This window comes from Mercenaria mercenaria, chromosome 7 (genome assembly GCF_021730395.1).
Source record: "Mercenaria mercenaria strain notata chromosome 7, MADL_Memer_1, whole genome shotgun sequence".
In the NCBI taxonomy this organism is placed as follows: Eukaryota; Metazoa; Mollusca; class Bivalvia; order Venerida; family Veneridae; genus Mercenaria; species Mercenaria mercenaria.
The window spans coordinates 57,040,671-57,066,290 of record NC_069367.1 but is presented as its reverse complement, the minus strand read 5'-3'; the positions used below and the strand labels follow the sequence as shown (position 1 = coordinate 57,066,290).

General features: G+C 35.6%; 1 protein-coding gene across 1 annotated transcript; it reads right to left on the bottom strand.

Moving 5' to 3' along the window:
- Positions 1-1,503: 1,503 nt before the first annotated feature.
- Positions 1,504-24,872, bottom strand: LOC123524813 (helicase with zinc finger domain 2-like). The gene is made up of 6 exons (XM_053547206.1): positions 24,854-24,872; positions 8,287-8,424; positions 7,277-7,659; positions 6,859-7,095; positions 4,772-4,996; positions 1,504-1,527 (listed from the first exon to the last, which is right to left on the bottom strand). The coding sequence occupies exons 1-6, from the start codon at positions 24,870-24,872 to the stop codon at positions 1,504-1,506; spliced, it is 1,026 nt and encodes a 341-aa protein (XP_053403181.1).
- Positions 24,873-25,620: the final 748 nt, after the last annotated feature.

The window sequence follows — 25,620 nt, the reverse complement described above, 5'->3', positions numbered from 1 at the left end:
TACTTACTGCATAACATATAGTTAATATATCGGGTTTGCGCGTAACGTCTTTTGACCAATAAAAATGCCGGAGACAGGTTGGCTCCCCGGAGGTGAGGTGATAAGTCATGCATGTACACATGTAGAACCTGTCATGCTTAAGGTCTAGTACAGTAATCTGTAAGGAACGATACAAAACCCTGCGTATGGCAAACTTTTTCATTTCAATATGAATGACAATTTTGATATACAAAAAAAGTGTCCAGGTTATTAATTAGAAAGAAAACATACTTTCTGTACTGATCTGTTCTGTGTTGCAATATACTATGTGTACTGAGATCAAAAGAGATAAGCCGACACCTGTTACTTTAATCATATTTGTTATGACGTTAAGTTTTGTTATATGTTCGCTCTTTTTCTATACATCCCAAATTTCATCACAAATGTCAACGTGTTTTCAATGAATATCACATCTTTTTAGTAAAAATATATAAAAGTGGCGTGGCAACTGTTTTGATCAATAAGTGTGTAGAAAATCAGATCGCTTAGCTCAATAGGGAGGGGGCAGATACATGAATCGCAGGATGGCGCGTTCAATCCCCGGGGGAGACGGTATGTTCCTTCTGACGACTTTTTAAAAGTTCATATATTAAAGATATTTTTTGTCGCACCGACACAAGTCTTATGCCGACTTTTCCAGCTTTTAATAGCGGAGATCCCAGGTGTTCCTCCAGGCAGTGTTTCAGGTACGAGTGCGTACTTAGATTGAACCATCGACCTTCTGTAAGCCAGCTGGATGGCGTTTTACACAAAGAAATCTACGCCCGAATGGAGGTTTCGAACCTACATCGATGAGAGGCAAGTGACTTTAATCACTCGACCATGGACGAACCCTTCAAATAGATAAATTGACAAACTGGCTATATCTCACGGGGGAGGAACTGTTACACGAGACTCGGTTGTGGAGGATATCATGTTACAGATTTAGGATGCTTCTGTTACAGTATTCCTGGATAACGTTACAGCATTCGGAGGATAATAATAGCTGTCGGTATTTTGTTTGCCAAAGATGTGGTAAAGATTTATCTCTTTTTCCAAAAGTAAAAATTGTTTTTCTAGATCAGTGATATGCACGTCTGTTGAGACATGGCTTAACCTGTGAAACACGGTATATTGATGTCAATTAAGCGTTTTATGAAAAAAAAATCGAAATTTTGATAGAAAAATATCTAAAAGAAATTGATTAAAAGATATCCCAACCGTATTTCATGCAAATTTGTATTGATTAAAACCCTCTTCAGGCATGGACTTATAAAACGAGGTAGAAACATTACTGTTGATCTAATATTTCGTGGTTTTATAGAATGTTGCAGTTTAGCCGGATATGTTATAATTTAAAAAAAACCAAATATTTGGGCCCGACCACTGAAATTTTTTATTACTAAACAAAATATGGGACTGACCCCGAAATTTAAAAATTATAAAACCCCAATTGGGTTGACCACTAAAATTTTATATAACTTACTAAACAACAATCTGGGTCTGCCACTGAAATATTATAAAGATAAAAACATTTGGGTTGCCCACTGAAATTTTTTTTAAACTTTTAAAAACAATGAAATATCTATAATTATAAAACAACAATAATGGGTTGACCACTGAAATATTATAAAAACTTATAAAACCCCAAATACTGGGTCGGGACCACTGAATTATATAACTTAATAAAACAAATTACTGGGTCTGACCACTGTAATATTTTTAACTTAAAAAAACACCAATACTGGGTCTGACCACTGAAATATTTATATAACTTATAAACACCAATACTGGGTCTGACCACTGAAATATTATATAATTTATTAAACAACAATACTTCGTCTGACCATTGAAATATTATATAACTTACTAAACACAATACTGGGTCTGACCACTGAAATATTATATAACTTACTAAACAACAGTACTGGGTCTGGACCACTAAAAATTTATATAACCCCAATACTGGGTCTGGCCTCTGAAATATTATATAACTTACTAAACCCAATACTTGGTCTGACCACTAAAATATTATAAAACTACTAAACAACCAATACTAGGTCTGACCACTGAATATTATATAACTTTCTAAACACCAATATGGGCCCCTGACCATGAAATATTATATAACTTACAAAACAACAATACTGGATCTGACCACTGAACTATTATATAACTTATAAAACAACAATACTGAGTCTGACCACTGAAATATTATGAAATATTATATAACTTATAAAACACCAATACCGAGTCTGACCACTGAAATATTATATAACTTACTAAACACAGACAAAACTAATTCAAGGTTTAATCAATTCATATAAAATACTTTTTGAGCTAGGTACGTCACAAGGTGAAAATGTACATTTTTGACTATTTCAGTGGCCATAACTCTAAACAAGAGGGCCAAGATGGCCCTAGGCCGCTCACCTGAAAAACACACCATAATTCACCATAACAGTGTAAACACAGCCTAGTGATTGCATGGAAAAAAAATATTTGACCAAATATCATTAAATTGGAAAGGAAACACAAATAAATTTCTTTATTTGACCTAGTGACCTAGTTTTTGACCCGAGAGGGCCCATATTCAACCTTGACCCAGATTTCATCAAGGAAATCCCTTATGACCAAATTTCATAAAGATCAACTGAAAAATACAGCCTCTTTTGCATACAAAGGTTTTTCTTTAATTTGACCTAGTGACCTGTTTTTGACCACAGATGACCAATAACCAAAATCTGTCTAGATTTTATCAAGGCAATAATTCTGTCCAAATTTCATAAAGATCAATTGAAAAATACAGCCTCTATTGCATACACAAGGTTTTTCTTTGATTTGACCTAGTGACCTAATTTTTGACCCCAAAATGACCCATATTCAAACTTTATCTTGATTTTATCAAGGCAATATTCTGAAATGAATTTCATGAAGATCAATTGAAAAATATAGCCTCTATCGCATACACAAGGGTTTTTTTTTGATTTGACCTAATGACCTACTTTCGGGCCCCAGATGACCCATATTCGAAGTTGACCTAGATTTCATCAAGGCAATCATTCTGACCAAAATTCATGAAGATTAATTGAAAAATACAGCCTCTATCGCATACACAATGTTTTTCTTTAATTTGACCTAGTGACCTAGTTTTTGACCCCAGATGACCCATTTTCAAACTCGGCCTAGATTTCATCAAGTTATCATTCTGACCAAACTTCATGAAGATTACTTGAAAAATACAGCCTCTATCGCATACACAAGGTTTTTCTTTGATTTGACCTAGTGACCTAGTTTTTGATCCCAGATGACCTATTTTCGAACTCGGCCTAGATTTTATCAGGGTAATCATTCTGACCAAAATTCATGAAGATTAATTGAAAAATACAGCCTCTATCGCATACACAAGGTTTTTCTTTGATTTGACCTAGTGACCTAGTTTTTGACCCCAGATGATCCATTTTCAAACTCGGCCTCGATTTCATCAAGGTAATCATTCTGACCAAATTTCATGAAGATCAGTTGAAAAATACAGCCTCTATCGCATACACAAGCTAAATGTTGACGGACAGACAGACGACAGACAGACGCCGGACATCGAGTGATCAGAAAAACTCACCTGAGCATTGCTCAGGTGAGCTAAAAATACAGCCTCTATCGCATACAAAAGGTTTTTCTTTGATTTAACCTAGTGACCTAGTTTTTGACCCCAAATGACCCATTTTCGAACTTGGCCTAGATTTCATCAAGGTTATCATTCTGACTAAATTTCATAAAGATCAGTTGAAAAATACAGCCTCTATCGCATACACAAGCTAAATGTTGACAGACGACAGACAGACAGACGACGGACGCCGGACATCGAGCGATCACAAAAACTCACCTGAGCATTGCTCAGGTGAGCTAAAATTAAAAACGCCATAATACTGTGCGGTACTTATATCATTCTGTAACTATGTTGGTGTCTTTGGTTTCGTTTCGGAAGGTATCAACAAAATGTATATTTAATGTTTGTCTAATAAATATGTATTTAAATAACCTATTTCAGGTTCAAATATAATTAAAGGAACTAACTGTACTCTAGCCTTTCCCTTTTCCATACATGAAAGGGCAATACACAGCTGGATCTAGTTTCAATTACATTAATTTTTATTTTTTCTGTCCTTAGTAATTACCATATATATCATTTGTTCCTTTGTATTAAACTCAAGATTGATCGTTTCCAAAGGTTAGATACCGATATACATGTGTTATAAATTTGCATTTCTGTCCCTTCTGTGTCGTTTACCTACATTATGTTTGTTATATTATCATTGTTGCATTATCATGCTGTTACTGTAGTAACTTTACAGAAATAAAATACTGTCTGCTTTGTATAATGCTAGGCTAATAACAAGAACATTCTATATTGTTTACATTACGATGATAATCTATGTTTGTTTTATTGTTAAGCAATAATTACACTGATATATATCAAGTATACATTACTGTCGCCATATATGTATGTATTTGCCACACGGGTCAATAACCTACTGGTGTTTATGAATAAAATCCTTGAAATATGTGAAAATCATTAAAGCATTCTATATCAAAAGCGATGTTTGGAACCCCAAGCTGTGGGAGAAAAGCGGTACATAATCATCTGATCTTAAAAATCTTTATTCAACTGAAACAATTCCGCAAAGATGTGCACGCCTCTAGAGACATCCGACACCAAGTTTCGCAAAAATAAGTAGTAATATAAAGTACTTACCACTTCATCAATTTCAAGCGCATTACTTTTCGATTGTTCATTGCCATCTTCCGTTGATACTGTCAAGACCTTTTCTTCTCCTTCAACGTGAACAAATATATGCGGATAGGAAGTCTTCATGTGTTTCGGCCAGATATGCATGCGGCTAGTTTTCCAAAGTCCCGGCATTGTAATTAGGGCGTTGTCGTAAAATTTCTCAGATGGAAAACGACAGATTTGGGGATTCTAAAAATACACATTTAGTGTGAGTACATGTACATACTTCGTCGGCATTCAAGAACATCCAAAAGCTATACAGTATACTTTTCATATAACGACCATTGATTTGCTATCTCAAACCAATACACAACTAGAAAATGCTTTTGTAAAAATGCGCATGTCTCCCCCAATGCAATGTCCTATAGGCAAGAAGTCAATAGGGGTCAGGAGCGAAAGTCAAAGAGACACTGATGGTTGGCTGCAATAGGGATCATCTACTTGGCATGTCCAGTCATCCCGCTAAATTTCAACACTCTTGGCCTAGTGGTTCTCAAGCCACTGTTCAGGCTCCTGTGACATTGACCTTTGATCAAGTGACCTCAAAATAAATAGGGGTCATCTACTCTGCATGTCCAATCATCCTATTAAGTTTCAACATTGTAGGTCAAGTGGTTCTCAAGTTATTTCCAAAAAATGATTTTACATGAACAGGCCACTGTGACCTTGACCTTTAGTAGACTGACCCCAAAATCAATAGGGGTCATCTACTCTGCATGTTCAATCATCCTATGAAGTTTCAACATTCTGGGTCAAGTGGTTCTCAAGTTATTGATCGGAACTGGTTATCAATGTTCAGGCCCCTGTGACCTTGACCTTTAACGGAGTAACCCCAAAAACAATAGGGGTCATTTACTCTGCATGAACAATCATCCTATGAAGTTTCAACATTCTGGGTCGAGAGGTTCTCAAGTTACTGACCGGAAACGGTTTTCCATGTTCAGGCCCCTGTGGCCTTGACCTTTAACAGAGTGACCCTAAAATCGTTAGGGTTCATCTACTCTGCATGATCAATCATCCTATGAAGTTTCATCATTCTGGGTCAAGTGGTTCTCAAGTTACTGACCGGAAATGGTTTTCAATTTTCAGGCCCCTGTGACCTTGACCTATCACAGAGTGACCCCAAAATCGTTAGGGGTAATCTACTCTGCATGACCAATCATCCTATTAAGTTTCAACATTCTGGATCAAGTGGTTCTCAAGCTACTGACCGGAAATGGTTTTCAATGTTCAGGCCCCTGTTACCTTGACCTTTAATGGAGTGACCCCAAAATCGATAGGGGTCATCTACTTTGCATGTACAATCATCCTATGAAGTTTAAACATTCTGGGTCAAGTGGTTCTCTAGTTATTGATCGGAAATGGTTTTCAATGTTAAGGCCCCTGTGACCTTGACCTTTGACGGAATGACCCCAAAATCAATAGGGTTCATCTACTCTTTATGACCAATCATCCTATGAAGTTTCAACATTCTGGGTCAAGTGGTTCTCTAGTTATTGATCGGAAATGGTTTTCAATGTTCAGGCCCCTGTGACCTTGACCTTTGACGGAGTGACCCCAATATCAATAGGGGTCATCTACTCTTCATGACCAATCACCCTATGAAGTTTCAACATTCTGGGTCAAGTGGTTCTCTAGTTATTGATCGGAAATTGTTTTCAATGTTCAGGCCCCTTTGACCTTGACCTTTGACGGAGTGAACCCAAAAACAATAGGGGTCGTCTACTCCAGCAGCCCTACAACCCTATGAAGTTTGAAGGTTCTAGGTCAAATGGTTCTCCAGTTATTGCTCGGAAATGAAGTGTGACGTACGGAAGGACGGACGGACAGGGCAAAAACAATATGTCTCCTGGGGGAGACATAATTACAAACTATAAAATTATTTAGAATATCTTTAGCATCAATTTATAGTAACTTATTAGGGTATTATGCAGCACCAAGTTTATAACAAGACCATTTGTAAGCCATTAAACATTAAATGTCCAATAAGACATGATAAATGTTCACAGAATTACAGGATGTTTATAAATATAAATTTTCAAAAGGGTTACCATTCGATACTGTTCCTCCAGCATAGTAAACTTCACATTGTTAATATGCTTTGTGTTTGTAACGGCATAACGTTCAAATAGTGAGGTTTCCAATCCTAGTAATCCTGCTTCTTTACACATGATGATTGGTCTCAATTGCTTGTGGTCCCCAATAAGCACAACTTGCTCAGCCTTGGTAGCAATGATTGGCACTAGACATTGTGGCTCTGGACACATGCCTGCTTCGTCATCGATTACCTATCAGCAGTATTAAACCTTACTGGTAATTGCATTGTTATAAGTGGCAGGAATTAAATGAAGCTTTAATATATCAGCTAATATTGATATTTAAAGTATTATTTATAATTATATTATCGTTACCGAGTAAAGTTGTTCAATCACTGATAAAGTATTGCTATTGCAACGCTAGTGTACATACCTGATGAACGCTACTTGCTTTTAGCACTTTTGGGTTTGAACCAACGGCTGTTGTGCACAGTATCACGTCATGTTTTCTAATTTCATCAATAGAAGCCTTTCTGACAATGCGAACGTATGCCGCCACCTTTGCTGGCATTGGTTCATAGTTGGCCTTGAACAGTTTATCGTATGCATTTATTTCTTCTGCATATTTCTTTCTTTTTTGTCGAATAAAATGATGAAGGGCTACTGGATATAACACTGGTGACGTTTTCTGGTTTCTGGTACTTCTCTTGGAAAGAAATGTCCTCCCAGGAATGGGAAAGTCCAGTGCTTCAGTGGACCTTCCATATACACGGACGAAATCGGGGCAGCAATTACCCATACGGTAGTACATCCATTCTGTAAAGGAACAATTACCGACGTACAGAATTAACTTTTAGTATACCTAAAGCAATACAAGTTTACAATTTTAACCTTTACCCTGCTTTTTTCTAAAATGGACTGGTCCATCATTCAATTTAGGCAGTACCACTTATTAGTCAAAGGGGTGTTCACTGAAATTTTACTGACAATAGCGACAGAAGGCTGATAGCAGGCTGTACTGGTCGCAAAGGCACTGGTCACTAGCTACCAGCAGGCTAAAGTTTTAATTGACAACATTATCTAAATGATATGGGAATTCGTTAAATTCTCCTTCCTTTAATAGTTTATGTGGATATACATTATTTTAACAAACTTACTTAGCATTTTTGAACATATATTTATTTGCGTAAATACTCCCATTCGTAAACAAGAAGACGCAAGTTAAAATAGATTTAGAACAGTCTTAAAGCACTTCCTGTGATGTCCATAATGTTTTGTCAGCAACCAATGATATCATTGCCATTTATATGCCTTAAAGATATGATAAAAAGGCAAAACATGCCAGATTAATCATATTGTAAGTTGAGAAAGAAGCTACACACACAGGCGTCAAAAATAGGGTCGCGGCATCATAATAACAAAGGATTTATATTTCTTTTTTACCTGCAACCAAATCAACCGATCTGTTTGACGGTCCGCAGAACAAAACTTGTTTCTTTTGCTTCCCTTCTTTATGTTGAATATCGTTGACTTTGTTGAAAAGAGACACAAGCTTTATTCCAGTGTATATTTTACCAGTTCCTATAAAATATATACAGGTATATTTGTATCATAAAAACGTAAAGTCATTAGTAGTCGTATACATGTATTTATGTTTAATACGTAGTGATATTAAGCACGAAAAAATCTTTTAAGGGATGTTGAAATGAGACACTCAGGATTTCGTTTGTAGCACATTATTTTACGATATCCAATTTCGTCCGATGAATATGTTTAAACAAGAGGGCCATGATGGCCCTGTATCGCTCACCTTAGTACCATTGCTCAAAATGATATGATCAAGTTTTGACATTGAGCACATAGGCACACACATTTACAAGATTTGAACAAACTTTGTAGAGGTCCACTAGGCAATGCTACATGTCAAATATCTAAGATCTAGGCCTTCTGGTTTATTTTTAGAAAATTTTGAAGATTTTTCTATCTACAATCAAGTAACCCCATGGGGCGGGGTCAACTTGACCCCGGGGGTCATGATTTGAATAAATTTTGTAGAAGTCTACTAGGCAATGCTGCAAGTCAAACATCTAAGCTCTAGACCTTCTGGTTTATTTTTAGAAAATTTTTGAAGATTTTCCTATGTAAAATCAAGTGACTCCTGGGGCGGGGTCAATCTTGACCCCGGGGGTCATGATTTGAATAAATTTTGTAGAAGTCTACTAGGCAATGCTGCATGTCAAATATCTAAGCTTTAGGCCTTCTGGTTTATTTTTAGAAATTTTTTGAAGATTTCCCTATGTAAAATCAAGTGATCCCTGTGGAGGGGTCAATTTTGACCCGGGGGTCAAGATTTGAACAAATGTTGTAGAGGTCCACCAGGCAATGCTACATGTGAAATATCTAAGCTCTAGGCTTTCTGGTTTATTTTTAGAATTTTTTTGAAGATTTTCCTACGTAAAATCAAGTGACAAATTTGACCCCGGGGTCATGATTTGAACAACCTTAGAAGATGTCCACTAGGCAATGCTACATGTCAAATATCTAAGCTCTAGGGCTTCTTGCTTTTGAGAAGAAGATTTTTTAAGATTTTCCAATGTAAAATCAAGTGACCCCTGGGGCGGGGTCAATTCCGACCCCGGGGGTCATGATTGAACAAATTTTGTAGATGTCCACTAGGCAATGCTACATGTGACATATCTAAGCTCTAGGCCTTCTGGTTTATTTTTAGAAAATTTTTAAAGATTTTCCTACGTAAAATCAAGTGACCCCTGGGGCGGGGTCAATTTTGACCCTGGGGTCGTGATTTGAATAAACTTGGTAGAGGTCCACTAGGCAATGCTTCACACCAAATATCTAAGCTCCAGGGTTTCTGGTTTTTGAGGAGAAGATTTTTTAAGATTTTCCCATGTACAATCAAGTGACCCCTGGGGCGGGGTCAATTTTGACCCCGGGGTCATGGTTTGAAAAAACTTGGTAGAGGTCCACTAGGCAATGCTTCACACCAAATATCTAAGCTCTAGGGCTTCTGGTTTTTGAGAAGAAGATTTTTAAAGTTTTTCCTTTTGGTTGCCATGGAATTCAATTCTTTGAACAATTTTGAAAGGGGACCACACAAGGATCATTCCTGTGAAGTTTGGTGTAATTCTGCCCAGTGGTTTTCAAGAAGAAGATTTTTTTAGAAATTGTTGACGCACGACGGACGACGCACGACGGACGACGGACATCAAGCGGTCACAATAGCTCACCTTGTCACTTTGTGACAGGTGAGCTAAAAACTAGGGGGTGGAGCTAGACAAAAAATAAGATGTGCACAAGTTCATATCATGATAAAGACTCATATAAGATTTAATCAATTTATATGAAATACTTTTTGAGCTAGGCACGTCACAAGGTGAAAATGGGCATTTTTGCCTATTTCAGGGGCCATAACTCTAAAAATTGGGGGCAGACCAAAATAAACAAGGCAGTCTGAAAGACAGCTAAATCCCCCGCCAGTGCTACGGATAGTGAAAGGGTAAACTCTTGACCTTTAGCTGTGACCTGGACCTTGAACTGACACAGCTGACTCATGAATTCTGCGCAACGTCTTGATGAAGTGATCGTTGGACCCAAGTTTCATGAAAATCCTTTAAGGGGTTTAGGAGGTACACAGCTCAAACCTTTGACATTGAGTTGTGACCTTGACCTTGAGCTGACATGGCTGACTCATTTCTTGATGAGGTGATCATTTGACCCAAGTTTGATGAAAATCCTTCAAGGGGTTTAGGAGATACAGAGTGGACACAAAATGGAAGGCTCAAACCTTTCACCCTAAGTTGTGACCTTGACCTTGAGCCGATATGGCTGCCTCATAAGTTCTGCACATGGTTTTAATGAGGTGATCATTCGACCCTAGTTTCATATGAATCCTTCAAAGGGTTTAGGAGATACAGAGCAGACACAAAATGGAAAACTCAAACCTTTGACTTTCAGATGTGACCTTGATCTTGAGCCGGCATGGCTGACTCATAAGTTCTGCACATTGCTTTGATGAAGTAATCATTTGACCCAGGTTTGATGAAAATCTTTCAAGGGGTTTAGGAGATATAGAGCGGATACAAAATAGAAGGCTCAAACGTTTCACCCTAAGTTGTGACCTTGACCTAGAGCCGGCATGGCTGACTCATGGGTTTTGCAGTTCGTCTTGATGAGGTGGTCATTTCACCCAAGTTTTATAAAATTCTTTCAATGGGTTAAGGAGATATAAAGCGGACACAAAGTGGAAGGCTCAAACCTTTGACCTTGAGTTGTAGCCTTGACATTGAGCCAACAAGGCTGGCTCATGGGTTCTGCACATCGTCTTGATGAGGTGATCATTGACCCAAGTTTTATGAAAATCCTTTAGGAAATATGGAGCGGACACGAAAGTGTTACGGACAGGCGGAAGGACGGACGGAAGGGCGGAAGGACGGACGGACGGAGACCATTCCTATAACCCCCCACCACTTGTGGCGGGTATTAAAAATAGGAGGTGCACAAGTTCATATCATGATTATGACTCATGCAAGGTTTCATGAATGTATATCAAATACTTTTGAGCTAGGAGTGTCACAAGGTGAAAATGTGCATTTTTGACTTTTTCAGGGGTCATAACTCTAAAAACAGGGGGCGGAGCCAGACGAACAAGAAGCTGCGCTCAATAAACGTCCGATGGCATCCTTGTCGATACAAAGCAACCTAAGTCTAACACGAGGTCAAGTTCAAGGTCAAGGTCAAACTCAGGTCAGGTGATGTCTGAAGATGAGGAATGGTCACAGGTTACATCTGCATTAGTATCAAGTCATTCTAGTAAGGGGTATTGATGCTAGATTAAACGGTCCCATTTGGTTAACCTCGTACGGACGGACGGACGAACGAACGGACTAACGAACGGACGGACAGACAGGACAATCACTATATGCCCCCGCATCAGTAGATGCTGGGAGCATAAAAATAGGAGGTGCGCAAGTTCATATCATGATAAAGACTCATGCAATGTTTCATCAATTTATATCAAATACTTTTTTAACTATGCGCGTCACGAACTTCGGACTGACGGACGGACGGACGCTCGGACGGGCAAGACCAAATCTATATGCGCCCACCACGCATGGCGGCACAAAAAGGCATGCTTAAAAACAGAAACAAATACTAATTCTAGTGTTGCTTTCAGAAATTCTAGACAAAGAAAATAGGAAAATATGCTTACCGTTTGTGCTCCAGATCTAACAACACCTTTGTCCATGATCTGTATGTTGTGCTTGATCTTTGCCACTAAAACACAACTTAAAATGCAAGAAAAACAAGCAAATTCAATGAATTGGTATTCCCCGCCGAAAGGGTTTGTGGTGAGGAATGGCAAAAAATATATCGGGCAAGAAATTCAGGATGTTAATAATAATTTCATTAGTCAAAATCAATTTACATAATAAATGTATGATACTTTGATCCTGACTAAAGAATTTATTTTAAATGGGATGTTACTGTAATAAGCTTAGCTTTTAAAATTAAATGCAGTTAATTGAAATGCGAGGTGGGGGAGTGGTACAACTTGCATGTTGATAAATATTCATGGAAGGTTTGGAAAAAAAACTAAGGCATGAAAAAACAAGAGCTGTCCGTAAGACAGCGCGCTCCACCATTTGGGGATTTGACAGTAAAATGAATATTTGTCTGAATAAGAGACCTCTTCTATAAAAGGAAGATACACCAAGGGGCATAATTCCATCAAATACACAAATTAGAGTCATTAGGATTGTTACAACATATGCAGATGATGATGATAAAGATATATTTTGAGTTTCAAGTCATTATCTTATGTAGTACCAAAGATATGTCCAGAAATCGTTTTTTTTTTCCCAAAATATCAGATGAGCTAAAAATCAAATATTGGTCAAATATTAATTTAGTTGAACGTCGGTCATTCATTTTATATCATTATCTAGATTTTCGTTTACCTTACTAATGCTACGTTTACACTTCCGACCCTTGTTGCTGCTGCCGACGAGTAACTATTATAGGCATACCATGATGAAAATTGCAAATTAAGCATCTTGCTCATCTCTTTGATGCATATCTCGTTCCTCTTTGGAATCTCTGAAAAGAATGTGAGGATGATCCATGACTCCTATTTATACTCCAATCGTGCTCAAACGTGTCAATCTTGGTCAAATAGTGGCCATAAATCGTAGGAGAGCTTAAGGCATCGCCTACAGTGGCAGCCATTTGACTCAAAATTTTACATGCAAATTTTCATAAAAATAAAAGATGACTAAGTGGTAACTATAAAGTCAATAAATTTGTCATAATTATGTTTTAAATATCTATGTGAACATATGCAAGTAGAAGGATGTGCATTTTACTACCTGTATTATGCCTTTATTCGATATTTTTTATGACAAAATTTTGCAATTTTATCTGCAGTCAAACTCAATATATATTCTATACATTTCAAAGATAATTACAGCAAATTGTAAAGCAGAACGTGAAGAATAAAGTCTTCAGAAATTATTTTGAAATTTTACCTGATTACTGAATTATACACAAAAGTCCCAACACCATCAATTTATCCAATTTGTGTTATCTGTTCACACATAATTTACATGTATATAAACAAGTGATATTATAGGATTATGTATAGGTTTACTATGAAATTAACTAAATTTTGTCTTTGTAATTTTTTTTATATTGGAGTTCTACTGCACAAAAAATTTAAATTTTTTTTGGGGGAAAAAATTTTTGGGTCTAAACGGGGACCAATTTTTTACAAGGGGAAATTGAACTAAAAAATAATCATTTTCTTCAAATTTTTATGAAAAATTTGACCAGTTTTAAGGCTTTAGGAAATTTTTCCCCAAAAAAAATACCGGCCTAAAAATTATAAATGATACTGATTTGGTGACTGGGGCCCATCCTTTAAAAAAATTGATAACGTGAGGGATCCAAACAGAACGTGAAAAAACGTAAAACCCATTTTTGGTAATCGAAAAACTTGAAAGAACGTGATAAAAAACGGGGAAGATCTCAATCAAAATCGTGATGGTTTCGTTAAAAAACGTGCAGGTAGTAACAAAGCTTTAAAAAAAAAAAAAAAATCGTGGCAATCTCAATCCAAAAATCGTATGGTTTCGTAAAAAAACGCTGAAAGGTAGTAAAAAAGCGTAGAAATAAAAACAAAATCGGGGTTTGGATCCAATCGGGAATCGTGAGGGTTTTTTCATAATAAAACCTGCGGTAGAAAAAACAAAGCGGGGGAAATAAAAAAATCGGGCAGATCTCAATTAAAACGTAGGGTTTTCCCGTAAAAAACCTGCGGGTAGTAACAAAGCGTAGAAAAAAAAAAAAATCGGGGAAGATCTAAAATCAAAATCGGAGGGTTTCGTAAAAAAAAACGCGCGGGAAGTAAAAAAAGCGTAGACAAAAAAAAAATCGTGCAATAAAAAAATTGGGTGGAGCCCCGAGTTTTTTCTTTAAACGTGGGCACGGGGAAACCTCGTGGCTAAGTGTAAACGCGGGCTTAAGGATAGGGAAATACAAAAAAGGGGTTTTAAAAACAGAAACAAAATTTTTTTAAAGGGGTTTCCCTTTTAGAAATTTCAAACACAAAAAAGTAACGCAACATACGCACCTTTTTACCCTACAGAAAAATCTAAAAACCCCCTTGGACCCATCTTTTGACTTAAATACCCCAAACTTTTCTCGGGCCAAAAAGGGACAAAACCCAAAAAAAAAAAAAATTTTTGTCTCCTTGCAATAAAAACTTTTCAAAAGAAAATTTAAAACCTTTTTTTCTTTGGGGAACCCAACACTTATAAAATGGGGTTTGGAAATTTGGGTAAAAAACTAAACGACAAACTTAAAAAAAAAGATTCTAGACTGACTTTTTTCATTTTCTAGGATAAAAAAACCCTGAAATTTGCCCAAAAAATTTTTTTTGATTTTTGTCAAAAGCCTGTAAAATTTAAATTCAGTAATTTAAAAAAGGAAGTTTCAAAAAAACATTTTTTTCCGAATTTTTTTACAATACATTTTGTTGAAAGGGGGTTTGGGGCCTGGGGCGGGAAGCTATCCCAAAGGCCCCCCAAAAAAACATTTTTTCATGGGTGCGGGGGTTTTTTGCGCGATAACAATTTTCCCTTTTAAAAATACTTTTGCACAAAAAAAATTTTTGGGCTTTTTCCATATTTTAAATTTTCATTTCAAAAATGGGAAACATTAAAACCGCGGAAATTCCATCATATCACGTCATTTTGAGCATAATCATGGTTTCTCCCCCGGCCCTTTTCACTCCGCTTAATCAATTAAAACTTTTGAAAAATATTGATTTTTATTTTTTTTACCCAATTCCGCAAAAAGAGAAACAGTTCCCTTTAGTTTATTTCCTATAAATATTTTTCCATTTTTTACATTTCAGTCAATTTTTCACGATTTTTATACAGGAAAAACATTGGTAAACACAAAATGAATAAGAAAATTTTTGGGAATGGGAAAGAAAAGTGAAAAAAGAAGAAACAGAAACTGAAAGAAAAAGAGGAAAAATAATGTACATACCTTTTTAGACGTGTCACTTTAAATTTTTCCCGGCTGGCGCCAACAATATCAATATGTAATTTTAAAAAAAATCACGTGCTATGTGAATGTCAAAGGCATTCCCTCGGGAAAAGGGGTTTTTAAATTGGATTTAAAAAGGGAAATGATAATTGTTTTAAACTGTGTCAAACATTTTTTGGTACAGTTCATCAGGTTTTCCCGGGGTCTTTGTGTGAAAAAAAATATGTCACCCCGGGTTTAAACGAAAAAATTAAAAGAATTTTTAAAAAGCGTATTTGCGACTTTTCGTACATACAAAACCCTTTTAAAAAAGTAGGTGGGCCTTTTTAAAGCATGCATGCCCCTTTAAAGGGATAAAACATGCGCCTTTTTCCTTTTACGCCTGACGAAAAAAACCCTTTGCTACGTTTCTCTCACACACATATAAAAAAAAAGAACCGGGGAATTAGTTTTCCTTTTCTTGTTCATGGGACCCTCTGTATTAAAAAACCGGTTATTTTTTTTTAAACTGTCTCCGGGTACACGCACGTGGGGCCTTTGTTTCCCCCTTTCCCCCAAAAAAAGGGGTTCCCACTGCTTGATCACTAATTTAAATTCAGTTTTTTTATTTTTGGGGGGGGGGGGGGGGGGGGGGGGGGGGGGATTTGACAATTTATCGAAAAACCACTCATTTTGGGTTTTTTTACTTTACTTCATAAACACATTTTCGAGGTTTCATGCTTAAAATTTTTGACTTTAAAACACGCAAAACCATGTAGATTTGATATAAATTTTACAAACTATAGCCCGGGGGTTTTTATATGAAGATCATGTAAAAATACTTGTTGGTGTTGGTTGAGTTTTTTTTTTTCAAAACAAGAAAATTTTTAAACTCAAAATTTTGGTCCCATTTTCTTTGGGAAACACTTTTTAAACCTGTAAAAAAAACCAAAAATTAGAGAAACAATCTCAAAACTTAAAAAGGGGTTTACAAAAATTTTTTTGCTTCTAGGCAAAAACGGGAAAATTTTAAAAGGGTTCTTTAAAGGGATTTGGGAAAAAAATTTTAGCTGAAATGGCTTATATAGGCCTAAAAACCTTTTGGGACAGAATTTATTCCGGGTTTTTTGTTTGTCCTTTGAGCTTTTGGTTTTTAATTTTTTAATATCGAATCTGACTTATCGCTATTAAAATTTTTCCACCTCTTTAAGCCCAATGAATAAGCATGTAATTTAATTTAAACCTTACTTCTTGCCCCTTTTTTCAGTCATTTTGTAAACCAAATTCCGACCCCAATTTGGGCCCAGCTTGTAGTTCTAAACTTTTAAACCAAACACAACCATTTAAAATTATTTTTAATTAAATTGTTAATTTTTTTCCATTCAAGTCACGTTTTTGGGAAACAATTTAAAGTAAAAAATTGATTTTGCTTTCTTTCCCTCAGTAAACATTATTTTACCCCATTTGGCACCCGCCCAATTTTTAAAATTTAAAAAGGGTTTTTTGCTTTCTTATATCCCATTTTTCGCTATATCATGTTTATTAGAAAATTTCCCATTAAACCTTCCCCTGGGCCCGGGAAATATTACTCTTTTTTGGAAATAGCAGTGTACATGAAACATTTCGATCACTGGCAGGGGGTTAAACTTACATCGTGAAATTTGCTGCTTTTGTGTTGTATTTTGGGCAGACGATAAAAAAATAAACGGGTTCCCACAATGTTGGTTTAAAGTGTTTAACTTTGGGGGAATCCCAAAAACGTATTGCGATTTTTTTTTTTTAAAAAAAATTAGCCCTTTAATTTGGGTGTTATTGTTCTGTTTTTTATACACTTTTCCCTGTGAAAAGATTTCATTCGAAAAATTTAAGGGGTTGCCCACTTTAACCCCCAAATTTTGGGGCATTAAACATGCCCTCTAACCGAATAAAACAAAAGCATTTTGCATGTCACGTTCTAGAAACCAGGGGGCGTTTTTTGCTGGGATCCCTTTGGGCCGGGGTTTTTTTGGGGGGGGGGGGGGGGGGGGGGAACCAGGGGGAAAAAGCACGACACGCTTACGTGGCAAACGGAAAAACCCCTTTTAAAAAACCTGTTTGATTCTCTGCGTCCCATTAATAAAGTTTGAAAAGTTCGAGGGTTTTTTTTAAAGCCGTAACAAGTTTTTTTATTGCTTTTAAAATTATTTTTTTATTTTATAAGTCTTATACCTTTTCCTAAAAGTACCCATTAAAAAGCTATAAAAACCCCATCAACTTTTTTATATTTTTAAAAGCCCCCCCTTAAACCCATGTTAAAATCTTATTTCGTAGTCATAAATAGTTTTACTTTTGGGGTGTAGGGTTAACGTCCGTTTTGATCTAAATAACGCGACCCCGAACGAAATTTTTTTGATCAAAAGGCTTTTTTTTGTGCACTTTTGAACTTTTTCAAAATATAAAATTAAACAGTAACGCTTTTCAGAATTTTTTTTAAATCTTAGATCTATTTGGAATCAAAATTTTGGGTTACCGTAAACTTACGTACTTTTTATGCCCCTGCCTTTCGTCCAATAAATATACAAGTTTTCCCCAGCAATCGAAACTGGATTTGTTTTTTGTTAGTTGGGTTTAATCCCTTTAAAGGGGGGTTTACTTTAAACTTTCCACTTCACCCCGTTGAAAATGTTTTTATAGGGGACCGTCCTATTTTGAAAAAGGGGGAATTTTTTTGATAGGTTGAACATTTTCAAATTATTTTTATAGCTTTTTTTGGGGTTACGGTGTGTATGATTTTTTTTTTACGAAATGTTATTTCTTTTAAAAGGTGGAAATCAGATTTTGGCCTTTGTAAGGGATTTGTTCAAAACTTTAGCATCTGATCATTTACACTCCATTATGTTCCTTAAAACATTTAAATACAAATTAGATTTTCACGGGAGGTATTTTTAAAAATTTTTTTTCCCATCCTGGTTCCCCAAACCCAAGAAGATTTAATTTTTTCATAATTTAAAAATTTTGAAAAAAAACAACTTTGCCAAAGGGAAAATTGTAAAAATTATTAACATTTTTAATATTTTTTGAAAAAATATTTGCAAAAAAAATTACGTTTTTAGATGGTTTTCATTAGAAACCCAATTTTGAAAAAATTATTATTACCTCCCTTTGCTTTTTGGTTGCGCAACCAAATAGATTGGAAATAAATGAATTCGAACCCCTACCAAGTTTTAAAAAACCTTGCATTTTTGTTCAATTTTTTCAATATTTAAATATGTAAACCCAAATGAAAAATGAAAAACTAGAAAATTGTATCGAAATAAAAAGAAATCCCCAGCTTTTTTATATACTTTAAATTTTTAAAGGGGGAGAAATTTAAAAAATTTTTATAAAAATAAAAAATAAAAATTTTTTTAAAAATGGAAAATCAAAACTCTAGGGGAAATCGGTTTTTGCCCCTTTAAAAATTTTTTTCCAAATATACAAAAAGAAAAAATGTCTTTAAAATTTGATTAATGTAATTGACCCCCTTTTAAAAACAAAAAGATTTTTTTAAAAACAGAATAGTTATTTCTTTTAAAACGAAACGTTTTCTTTTAAACAAATAACTTTTCTTTTAAAAACGAAAAAATTAGTTATTTCTTTTTAAACAAAAAGATTTCGAAAAAAGGAAATGATTTCTTTTAAAAACAAAAATATTTAATTTCGTTAAAACGAAATTTTTCGTTTAAAAAAAAATTGTTTTCGAAAAAAACGAAAAAAAAAAAAGGTCCCCCAAAATTTCCAAAAGGGAAAAAAGGGGGTGTAACTTCATTTTTGGGGGCCCCGGGGTTTTTTTGGGGAAAACCCTTTGTCAAAATTTTCCCTTAATACTTAACGTAAAAAAATATAATTTTTGCTAAAATCCATATCTTAGGCTACTTAATTTCCCGAAAAGCATGTGCTTTAAAATTACCTTTTAAAAAATTTTAAACCTATCGATGGGGGTCTTAAATAACCAATAAATTCGGGGTCGGGGGTGGGGCAAGTTAAAAAAGATATCGACCTAAAAATAATAATCTCTTTTGTGTTTGGGTGTTAGCACCAGTGATTGTTTGGGACAAAGATAAAAATTAAGTACAATGTATGACTAATCTCATCATACAATTAAAAATGTTTTTTTCACTTCTCTTTTTTTTTATAAACTATTCGAAGAAAAAGTAGATCTATCCTACTCACCACGGGGGTCGGGTCGGTCAAAACCCCGGGTTTAAGTTTTTCGTACCACCCAAATTTTGACAAAGTCTTTTAGATAAAGCTTTGAAATTTTTAAACACTTTTTTTACCACACCTTGCCCGTTTGGGCAAGAGTACTTTAACTCGCCCAAACTTTTTGACAAATTTTTGGGCCCCTTTTGGGCTTAGAAATCTTTTTTTAAGGGGGGGGGGTACCAGTTCTTTTTACAAAGCGGGAGATGGGGGTTTTGAAACTTTCAAAACTTGGTTTACCATCACCATGTCCATTTAAAAGGCGGGAGTACAAAAACCCTCAATTTTTTTTTGGTTGAATTAGGGCCCCTTTTTTGATTTAAAATCTTGGTTAAGTTTTTGAAACCAAAAATTTTTCCCAAAGTCTTTTAATTTAAAAGCTTTGAAACTTTAAAAACACTTGTTTACCCCTTCCCCTTTCCCTTTATAGGAAAGATTTCATAACCTTTTCAACATTTTGATTTAAATTTGGGGCCCCTTTTTGACAAAAGAAATCTTGGTTAATTTTTTTCGTACCATACAAAATTTTGAAAAGTTTTTTGAGACAAAGTTTTGGGAAATTTTTAAACCCACTTGTTTACCATCACCATGCCCCATTTGAAGGCAGGATACAAAAACTCCATAAAAGCTTTTTTTTTGAATTTTTGGCCCCTTTTTTGGCTTAGAAATCTTGGTTAAGTTTTTCGTACCAGTCTACTTTTTTGGAAAAAAGTTTTGGGGAAGAAAAAGTTTTGAAACTTTCCCCTTTTGGGTTTCCCCAAATCCCCATGTCCAGTTGTGGGGCAAGATACAAAACTCCATCAAGCTTTTTGTCTAAATTTATGGCCCCTTTTTTGATTAGAAATTTGGGTTTAAGTTTTTCATACCATTTATTTTTTTTTGTAAAGTTTTTTGACTTTATACCTTTGGGAACTTTTTTAACTTTTTCAGTATAATGTCTCTATCAGTAGGCAAGAGTATTTAGTCTGTAAATTCTTCTCTGGCTGAATTTAGGCCCCCTTTTTGGGGTTTTGGTAAATTTGGGTTCTTTTTTGTTTTTGCCATGTTTTTTAAAGACTTTTTTGAATAATTATGGTTTTTTTAAACTTTAAACTTTTTTCTTATATTTCCATCTGTGGGCAAGAGTATTTAACTCTGAAAATTTTTTTTTGGGAAAAATTTATCCCCTTTTTGGATTTGAAATTCGTTCATTTTTTCTTACAAGTCAGCTTTTTTGTAAAAAACTATTTAAACTGTTTTTTGAAATTTTTAACCCATAGTTTTTCAAATTGATTTCCACTGTAGCAAGAATACATAACCCCCCCCCCCGTCAACCTTTTTTTTAACTTTTTTAAAGGGCCCTTTTGGACTTAGAAATTATTTAAAAAAAATTTTATACAGCCCCATATTTCGCCGCTTTAAAAAATTAAAAAACATTTTTGGGGCCATCAGGTCAAAATTAGTGAAAGCCTTTTCAAAATTCCACAAATACGGGAACTTTTTTTTTTTTTTTTAATCCATTTTTTTTTTTGGGCGGAAAATCTATGGAAATTTTTAAACCCCAAATTTTTCAATCATTCCCGGGGGGAATAGTCGACGCGTTTGTTATCAACACCCTCTTTTTTTAACCGATCCTTTTATATGTCGATTTAAAATTATAATATTTATTTTTAAGAATGAACGGGTTTACACGAAATTATGAAAAAAACCCTTTTTAATTTAAAATAAAATTTAAAATTTAAACAAAATATCAGTATTTGAATAAATTACATAAAAAATATTTAGGGTTTTCCCCCAATTTTTTTTACTGTTTTTTTGTGTTCATATTATTTTCCCTAAAAAAATATATTTTAAAACCCTTCCCCCTATAAACTTTCATGTTTGTAATTATATATATATATGACGTTAACACTAATTTCAATCCCTTTTTGTAAATTAAAAATTTGTTCTGTTTGATAAAAAAATTTTTAATGTTGGGGGTGTTTGGCAGAGTCAATTCCAAATTTGAAAAAGGGCCTTTTGATCAATTGTAATGGAAGTGCCCAAAAAAGGGTTTAAATTTTAAAATTTGAAAAAGGGCGTTTTTTCCCTTTTTTTAACCCCCCGGGCAATAATTTTTGGGGAAATTTTGGAAATTTTCACGGGAAAAAAAAACGCGGGCTTTTTATTCTTCCGGGGGAAGGGAAAAGTGCATATTTTCCCCATGCAAAAATTATAAACCCTTTTTTTTACATTTCACATCACCCCGTATAAAAATCAGTAAATATCAAAATATTTCCCCAAAAGCCCCAAAGGGTTGACAACACTGGGCAAAAAAAAAAAAAATTTCACAAAACACACTGAATTTTCGGGCCCCGCCCCCGATATGAAAAATTTAGGCGCATATATGGGAAAAAAATTGACGTTTCCGATACCAGTTTTAACTTAAAAGGGGGAAAAGAAACGATATGTAATAATGTTGGGAAGGCCGTAAAAAGATATGCCCCCCCCCCCCATAAATCTTAAAATTTTTTATATTAATGTCTTCAAATACACCATTTCTTGCCCACCCTTCGTACACATAAGTAAAATTTATATCACAATTATTTAAACACTTCGCGGGGCAATATCACCTATGCGGGCCCGCGCGTGCACCCATTTTGGGCCAATCAAAATTTAGCGCATTTGAGAATTTGGGCCCTTTCACTCGAGTGTCGGCGTAAAAAAAAGATAAAAAAATTTTCCTGGGGGTTTTGTTTTGGGCCCTATCCCGTGTGGGGTAATTTTTGCAAGGGCTTTTTTGGGGCCGGATTGGTCCCAAAACCCTTTTTTTCATCAACATATAAAAAAATAACAAAACCTTTTTTTTTTAAAAGCAAAATTTAAACGCCCCTTTTTTCAGTGGGGTTTTTTGTCGCGTCACAAACACGTTTAATTTTTTTACGGGAAAAATTATATAGAAGGGTTTCTACGTGGAAAAATTTTAAACCCTAGCAAATTTTAAAAAAATTAAAAAACCCCATCTTAAACGAGGGGACAAACTTTTAATAAAAAAAAAAATACTGAAATAAAGGGCAAAAAATGAAGATTACTTCACGAGTTATGAAATTTTGTTAAATAACGTTAAAAAAAGTTTTTAAGGGCCCCCTGAAATTGGCAGTGGGTTAGGCATTAGACATTCAGATAGACATTCGAAACGAATGCCTCTCCGAAGGCTTTTAAAATTCGGAAAGACATTTTGAAAAGAAAAGGGTGAAGCCCGTCTAAGGGCATTTGACATTTTGGGGGGAAAACCTTCGAAAAGAATAGAAAGAAAGCCCATTTGACCCGGCATTAGACTTTCGGGAGGGGCCTTTTGAAAAAAAATAGGAAAAGCCCAATTTTGGAAAGGGATTAACATTCGGGGAAAACATTCAAAAGAATGGGGAAAGCCTAACTTTAGAGGGATTGAAAAATTTGGGGAGGGCATTCGAAAAAGGAAAAAGACGAATGCCTATCTGAACATTAACATTTGGAGAGGGCATTCCCAAAAAAAGACGATTGCCATCTGAGAGGCATTAAAAAATTTGGGGAGAATTCGAAAAGAAAAAGGTTTAATGCCTATCTGAGGGGACATTTAAAATTCGGAGAGACAATTTGAAAAAGAATGAAGAATTTCCAAATTAAGGGAAATTTGACTTCGGAATACTTCGAAAAAAAAAGGGAAGCCCATCCCGAAAGGGATTAGACATTCAGAGACTTTTGAAAGATATACGGAAAAGCCTTTCCTGAGAGGCCTTTTTAAAATTTGGAGAGATTCGGGGAAAAAAAAGGTTAAGCCTATCTGAGAGGCATTAGGGCATTCGGAAAAGACATTCAAAAAAGTCAAAGGGGAATGCCTATCTGAGATCATTAGACATTTGGAGAGACATTCGAAAAAATAGGCCCAATTTCCCCCCCCCCGGGGGCAAATTTAAAATTTGGAAAAGGGAATTTTAAAAAAGTCAAGGCAAAAAACCTATCGAGAGGGATTAGACATTTTTAGAACTTTCAAAAGGGAAAAGGGGAATGCCCATTGGAGGCATTTGACATTCGGGGACACATCGAAAAGAATAGACGAATGCCTTCTAGAGGGATTTAAAACCAAAATTTGGAGGAGGTTTCCCCCCTTCGAAAAGAAAAAAGGTAAATGCCTATCTAGAGGCATTTGCATTCGGAAGACATTCCCAAAACAATAGCGAATGCCTATGAAGAGGTATTAGACCCTTTGGAGGAAAATTCGAAAAAAAAAGGTGAAAAAAGCCCCATCGGGGAAGGGATTAGACATTTGGGGGGCATTCGAAAAAGAAAAACGCTTGCCTAATGAGAGATATTAGACTTTTGGGTAGCATTCGAAAATATAGGTGAAAAGCCATCTGAGAGGGATTAAACATTCTGAAGGGCAATTTGAAAAAATAACGAAAGCCCATCTGAGGGGGCAATTTGACATTCGGGGAAATCATTCGAAAAGAAAGGTGAATCCTATCTGAGAGGATTAGGGCATGCCGGGGAGCATTCGAAAAGAATTTTCAAATGCCTATCTAGAGGCATTAGGGCATTCGGGGTGGAAAATTTGAAAAAAAAAGCGAATGCCTATCTCGCGGGCCCAATTTAAAATTTGGAAACATTCGGGGAAAACATTTGGAAAAAAAAATAGGGGAATGCCCATTATACATTTGACATTTGGAGAGACAATTTTAAAAAAAAAGCAAAGGGCCCGTCAAAAAGGGATTAAAAAATTTTAGGGAAAATTCGAAAAAAATAGGGGAATGCCTGCGGTAGACCCTTAGAACCCTTTGGAGAAGGGCATTTCGAAAAAAAAAAGACAATGTTGTCGAGAGGCATTAGACATTCGGGGGACATTCGGGAAAAAAATAACGAATGCCAAACTAAGAGGCCAAAAAAACTTTTGGGGAGAATTCGAAAAGAATAGGGGAATGCCAAACTGGGGAAAAATTGAATTCGGGGAGACCTTTGAAAAAAGAAAAGACAAGTCTATTTTAAAGGGATTAGACTTCGGGGGACATTCAAAAGAATGCCCAATGCCTAACTAGGGTAAACATTGGAAGACTTTTAAAAAAATCAAGGCGGGAAAGCCACCTGAGAGGGATTAGGGCTTTTGGGGGAACATTTGAAAAAAAATAACTAATGCCTATCTGTTTGGCATTAACCCTTCGGGGAGACATTGAAAAAAAAAGGTTTAAAGCCTTCTGGGGAGGCAATTTGACACGGGGAGGGCATTTTTAAAGGGTTTGACGAAACCTACCTCCCAATTTATTTTTCATTTTGGGAGGTCCCTTCGAAAAAAAAGGTGAATGCCTACCTGAGAGACATTAGACATGGGAGAGGAAAATTTGAAAAAAATAGGTGAATGCCTACTAGAGGCATTAACATTCGGAGAGACATTCTGAAAAAAAAAGACGAATGCCTTCTGAGAGGCCCTTCGCCGTTCGGAGACACATTCGTAAAAAAATAGGGGAATTTCCTATCTGGGGAGCATTTGGGCATTTGGAGAGACCTTTCCCAAAAAATAGAAAGAATCCTAAACTGAAGGGATTTGCATTCGGAGAGACATTCGAAAAAAATAGCGAATTTTCCTATCTGAGCACTTTTGACTTTGGAGAGACAAACGAAAAAAATGTCGAATGCCTACTGAAGGCATTAGACCCTTTTTGGAAGAAAATTCGAAAAGAAAAGACCCAAAGCCTTTCCTGAAGGCATTATCATTCGAAGTCCCTTTGAAAAGAATAGGGGAAGGCCCACCTGAGGACATTAACTTTTGGAGGGGACATTCAAAAAAAAATAGATGAATGCCTATCTGAAGGGATTTGACATTTGGGAGGGATTCAAAAAAGGGGAAGCCTTCTGAGAGGGAATTTGACATTCGGGGACTTCGAAAAAAATAGGAGAAAAGCTTATCTGAGAGACATTTACATTCGGGAGACCTTCAAAAGAATAGATGAAGGGCCCATTGAGAGGGCCCTTAGAAAATTCCGGGGAGACATTCGAAAAAATAGAAAGAATGCCTATCTG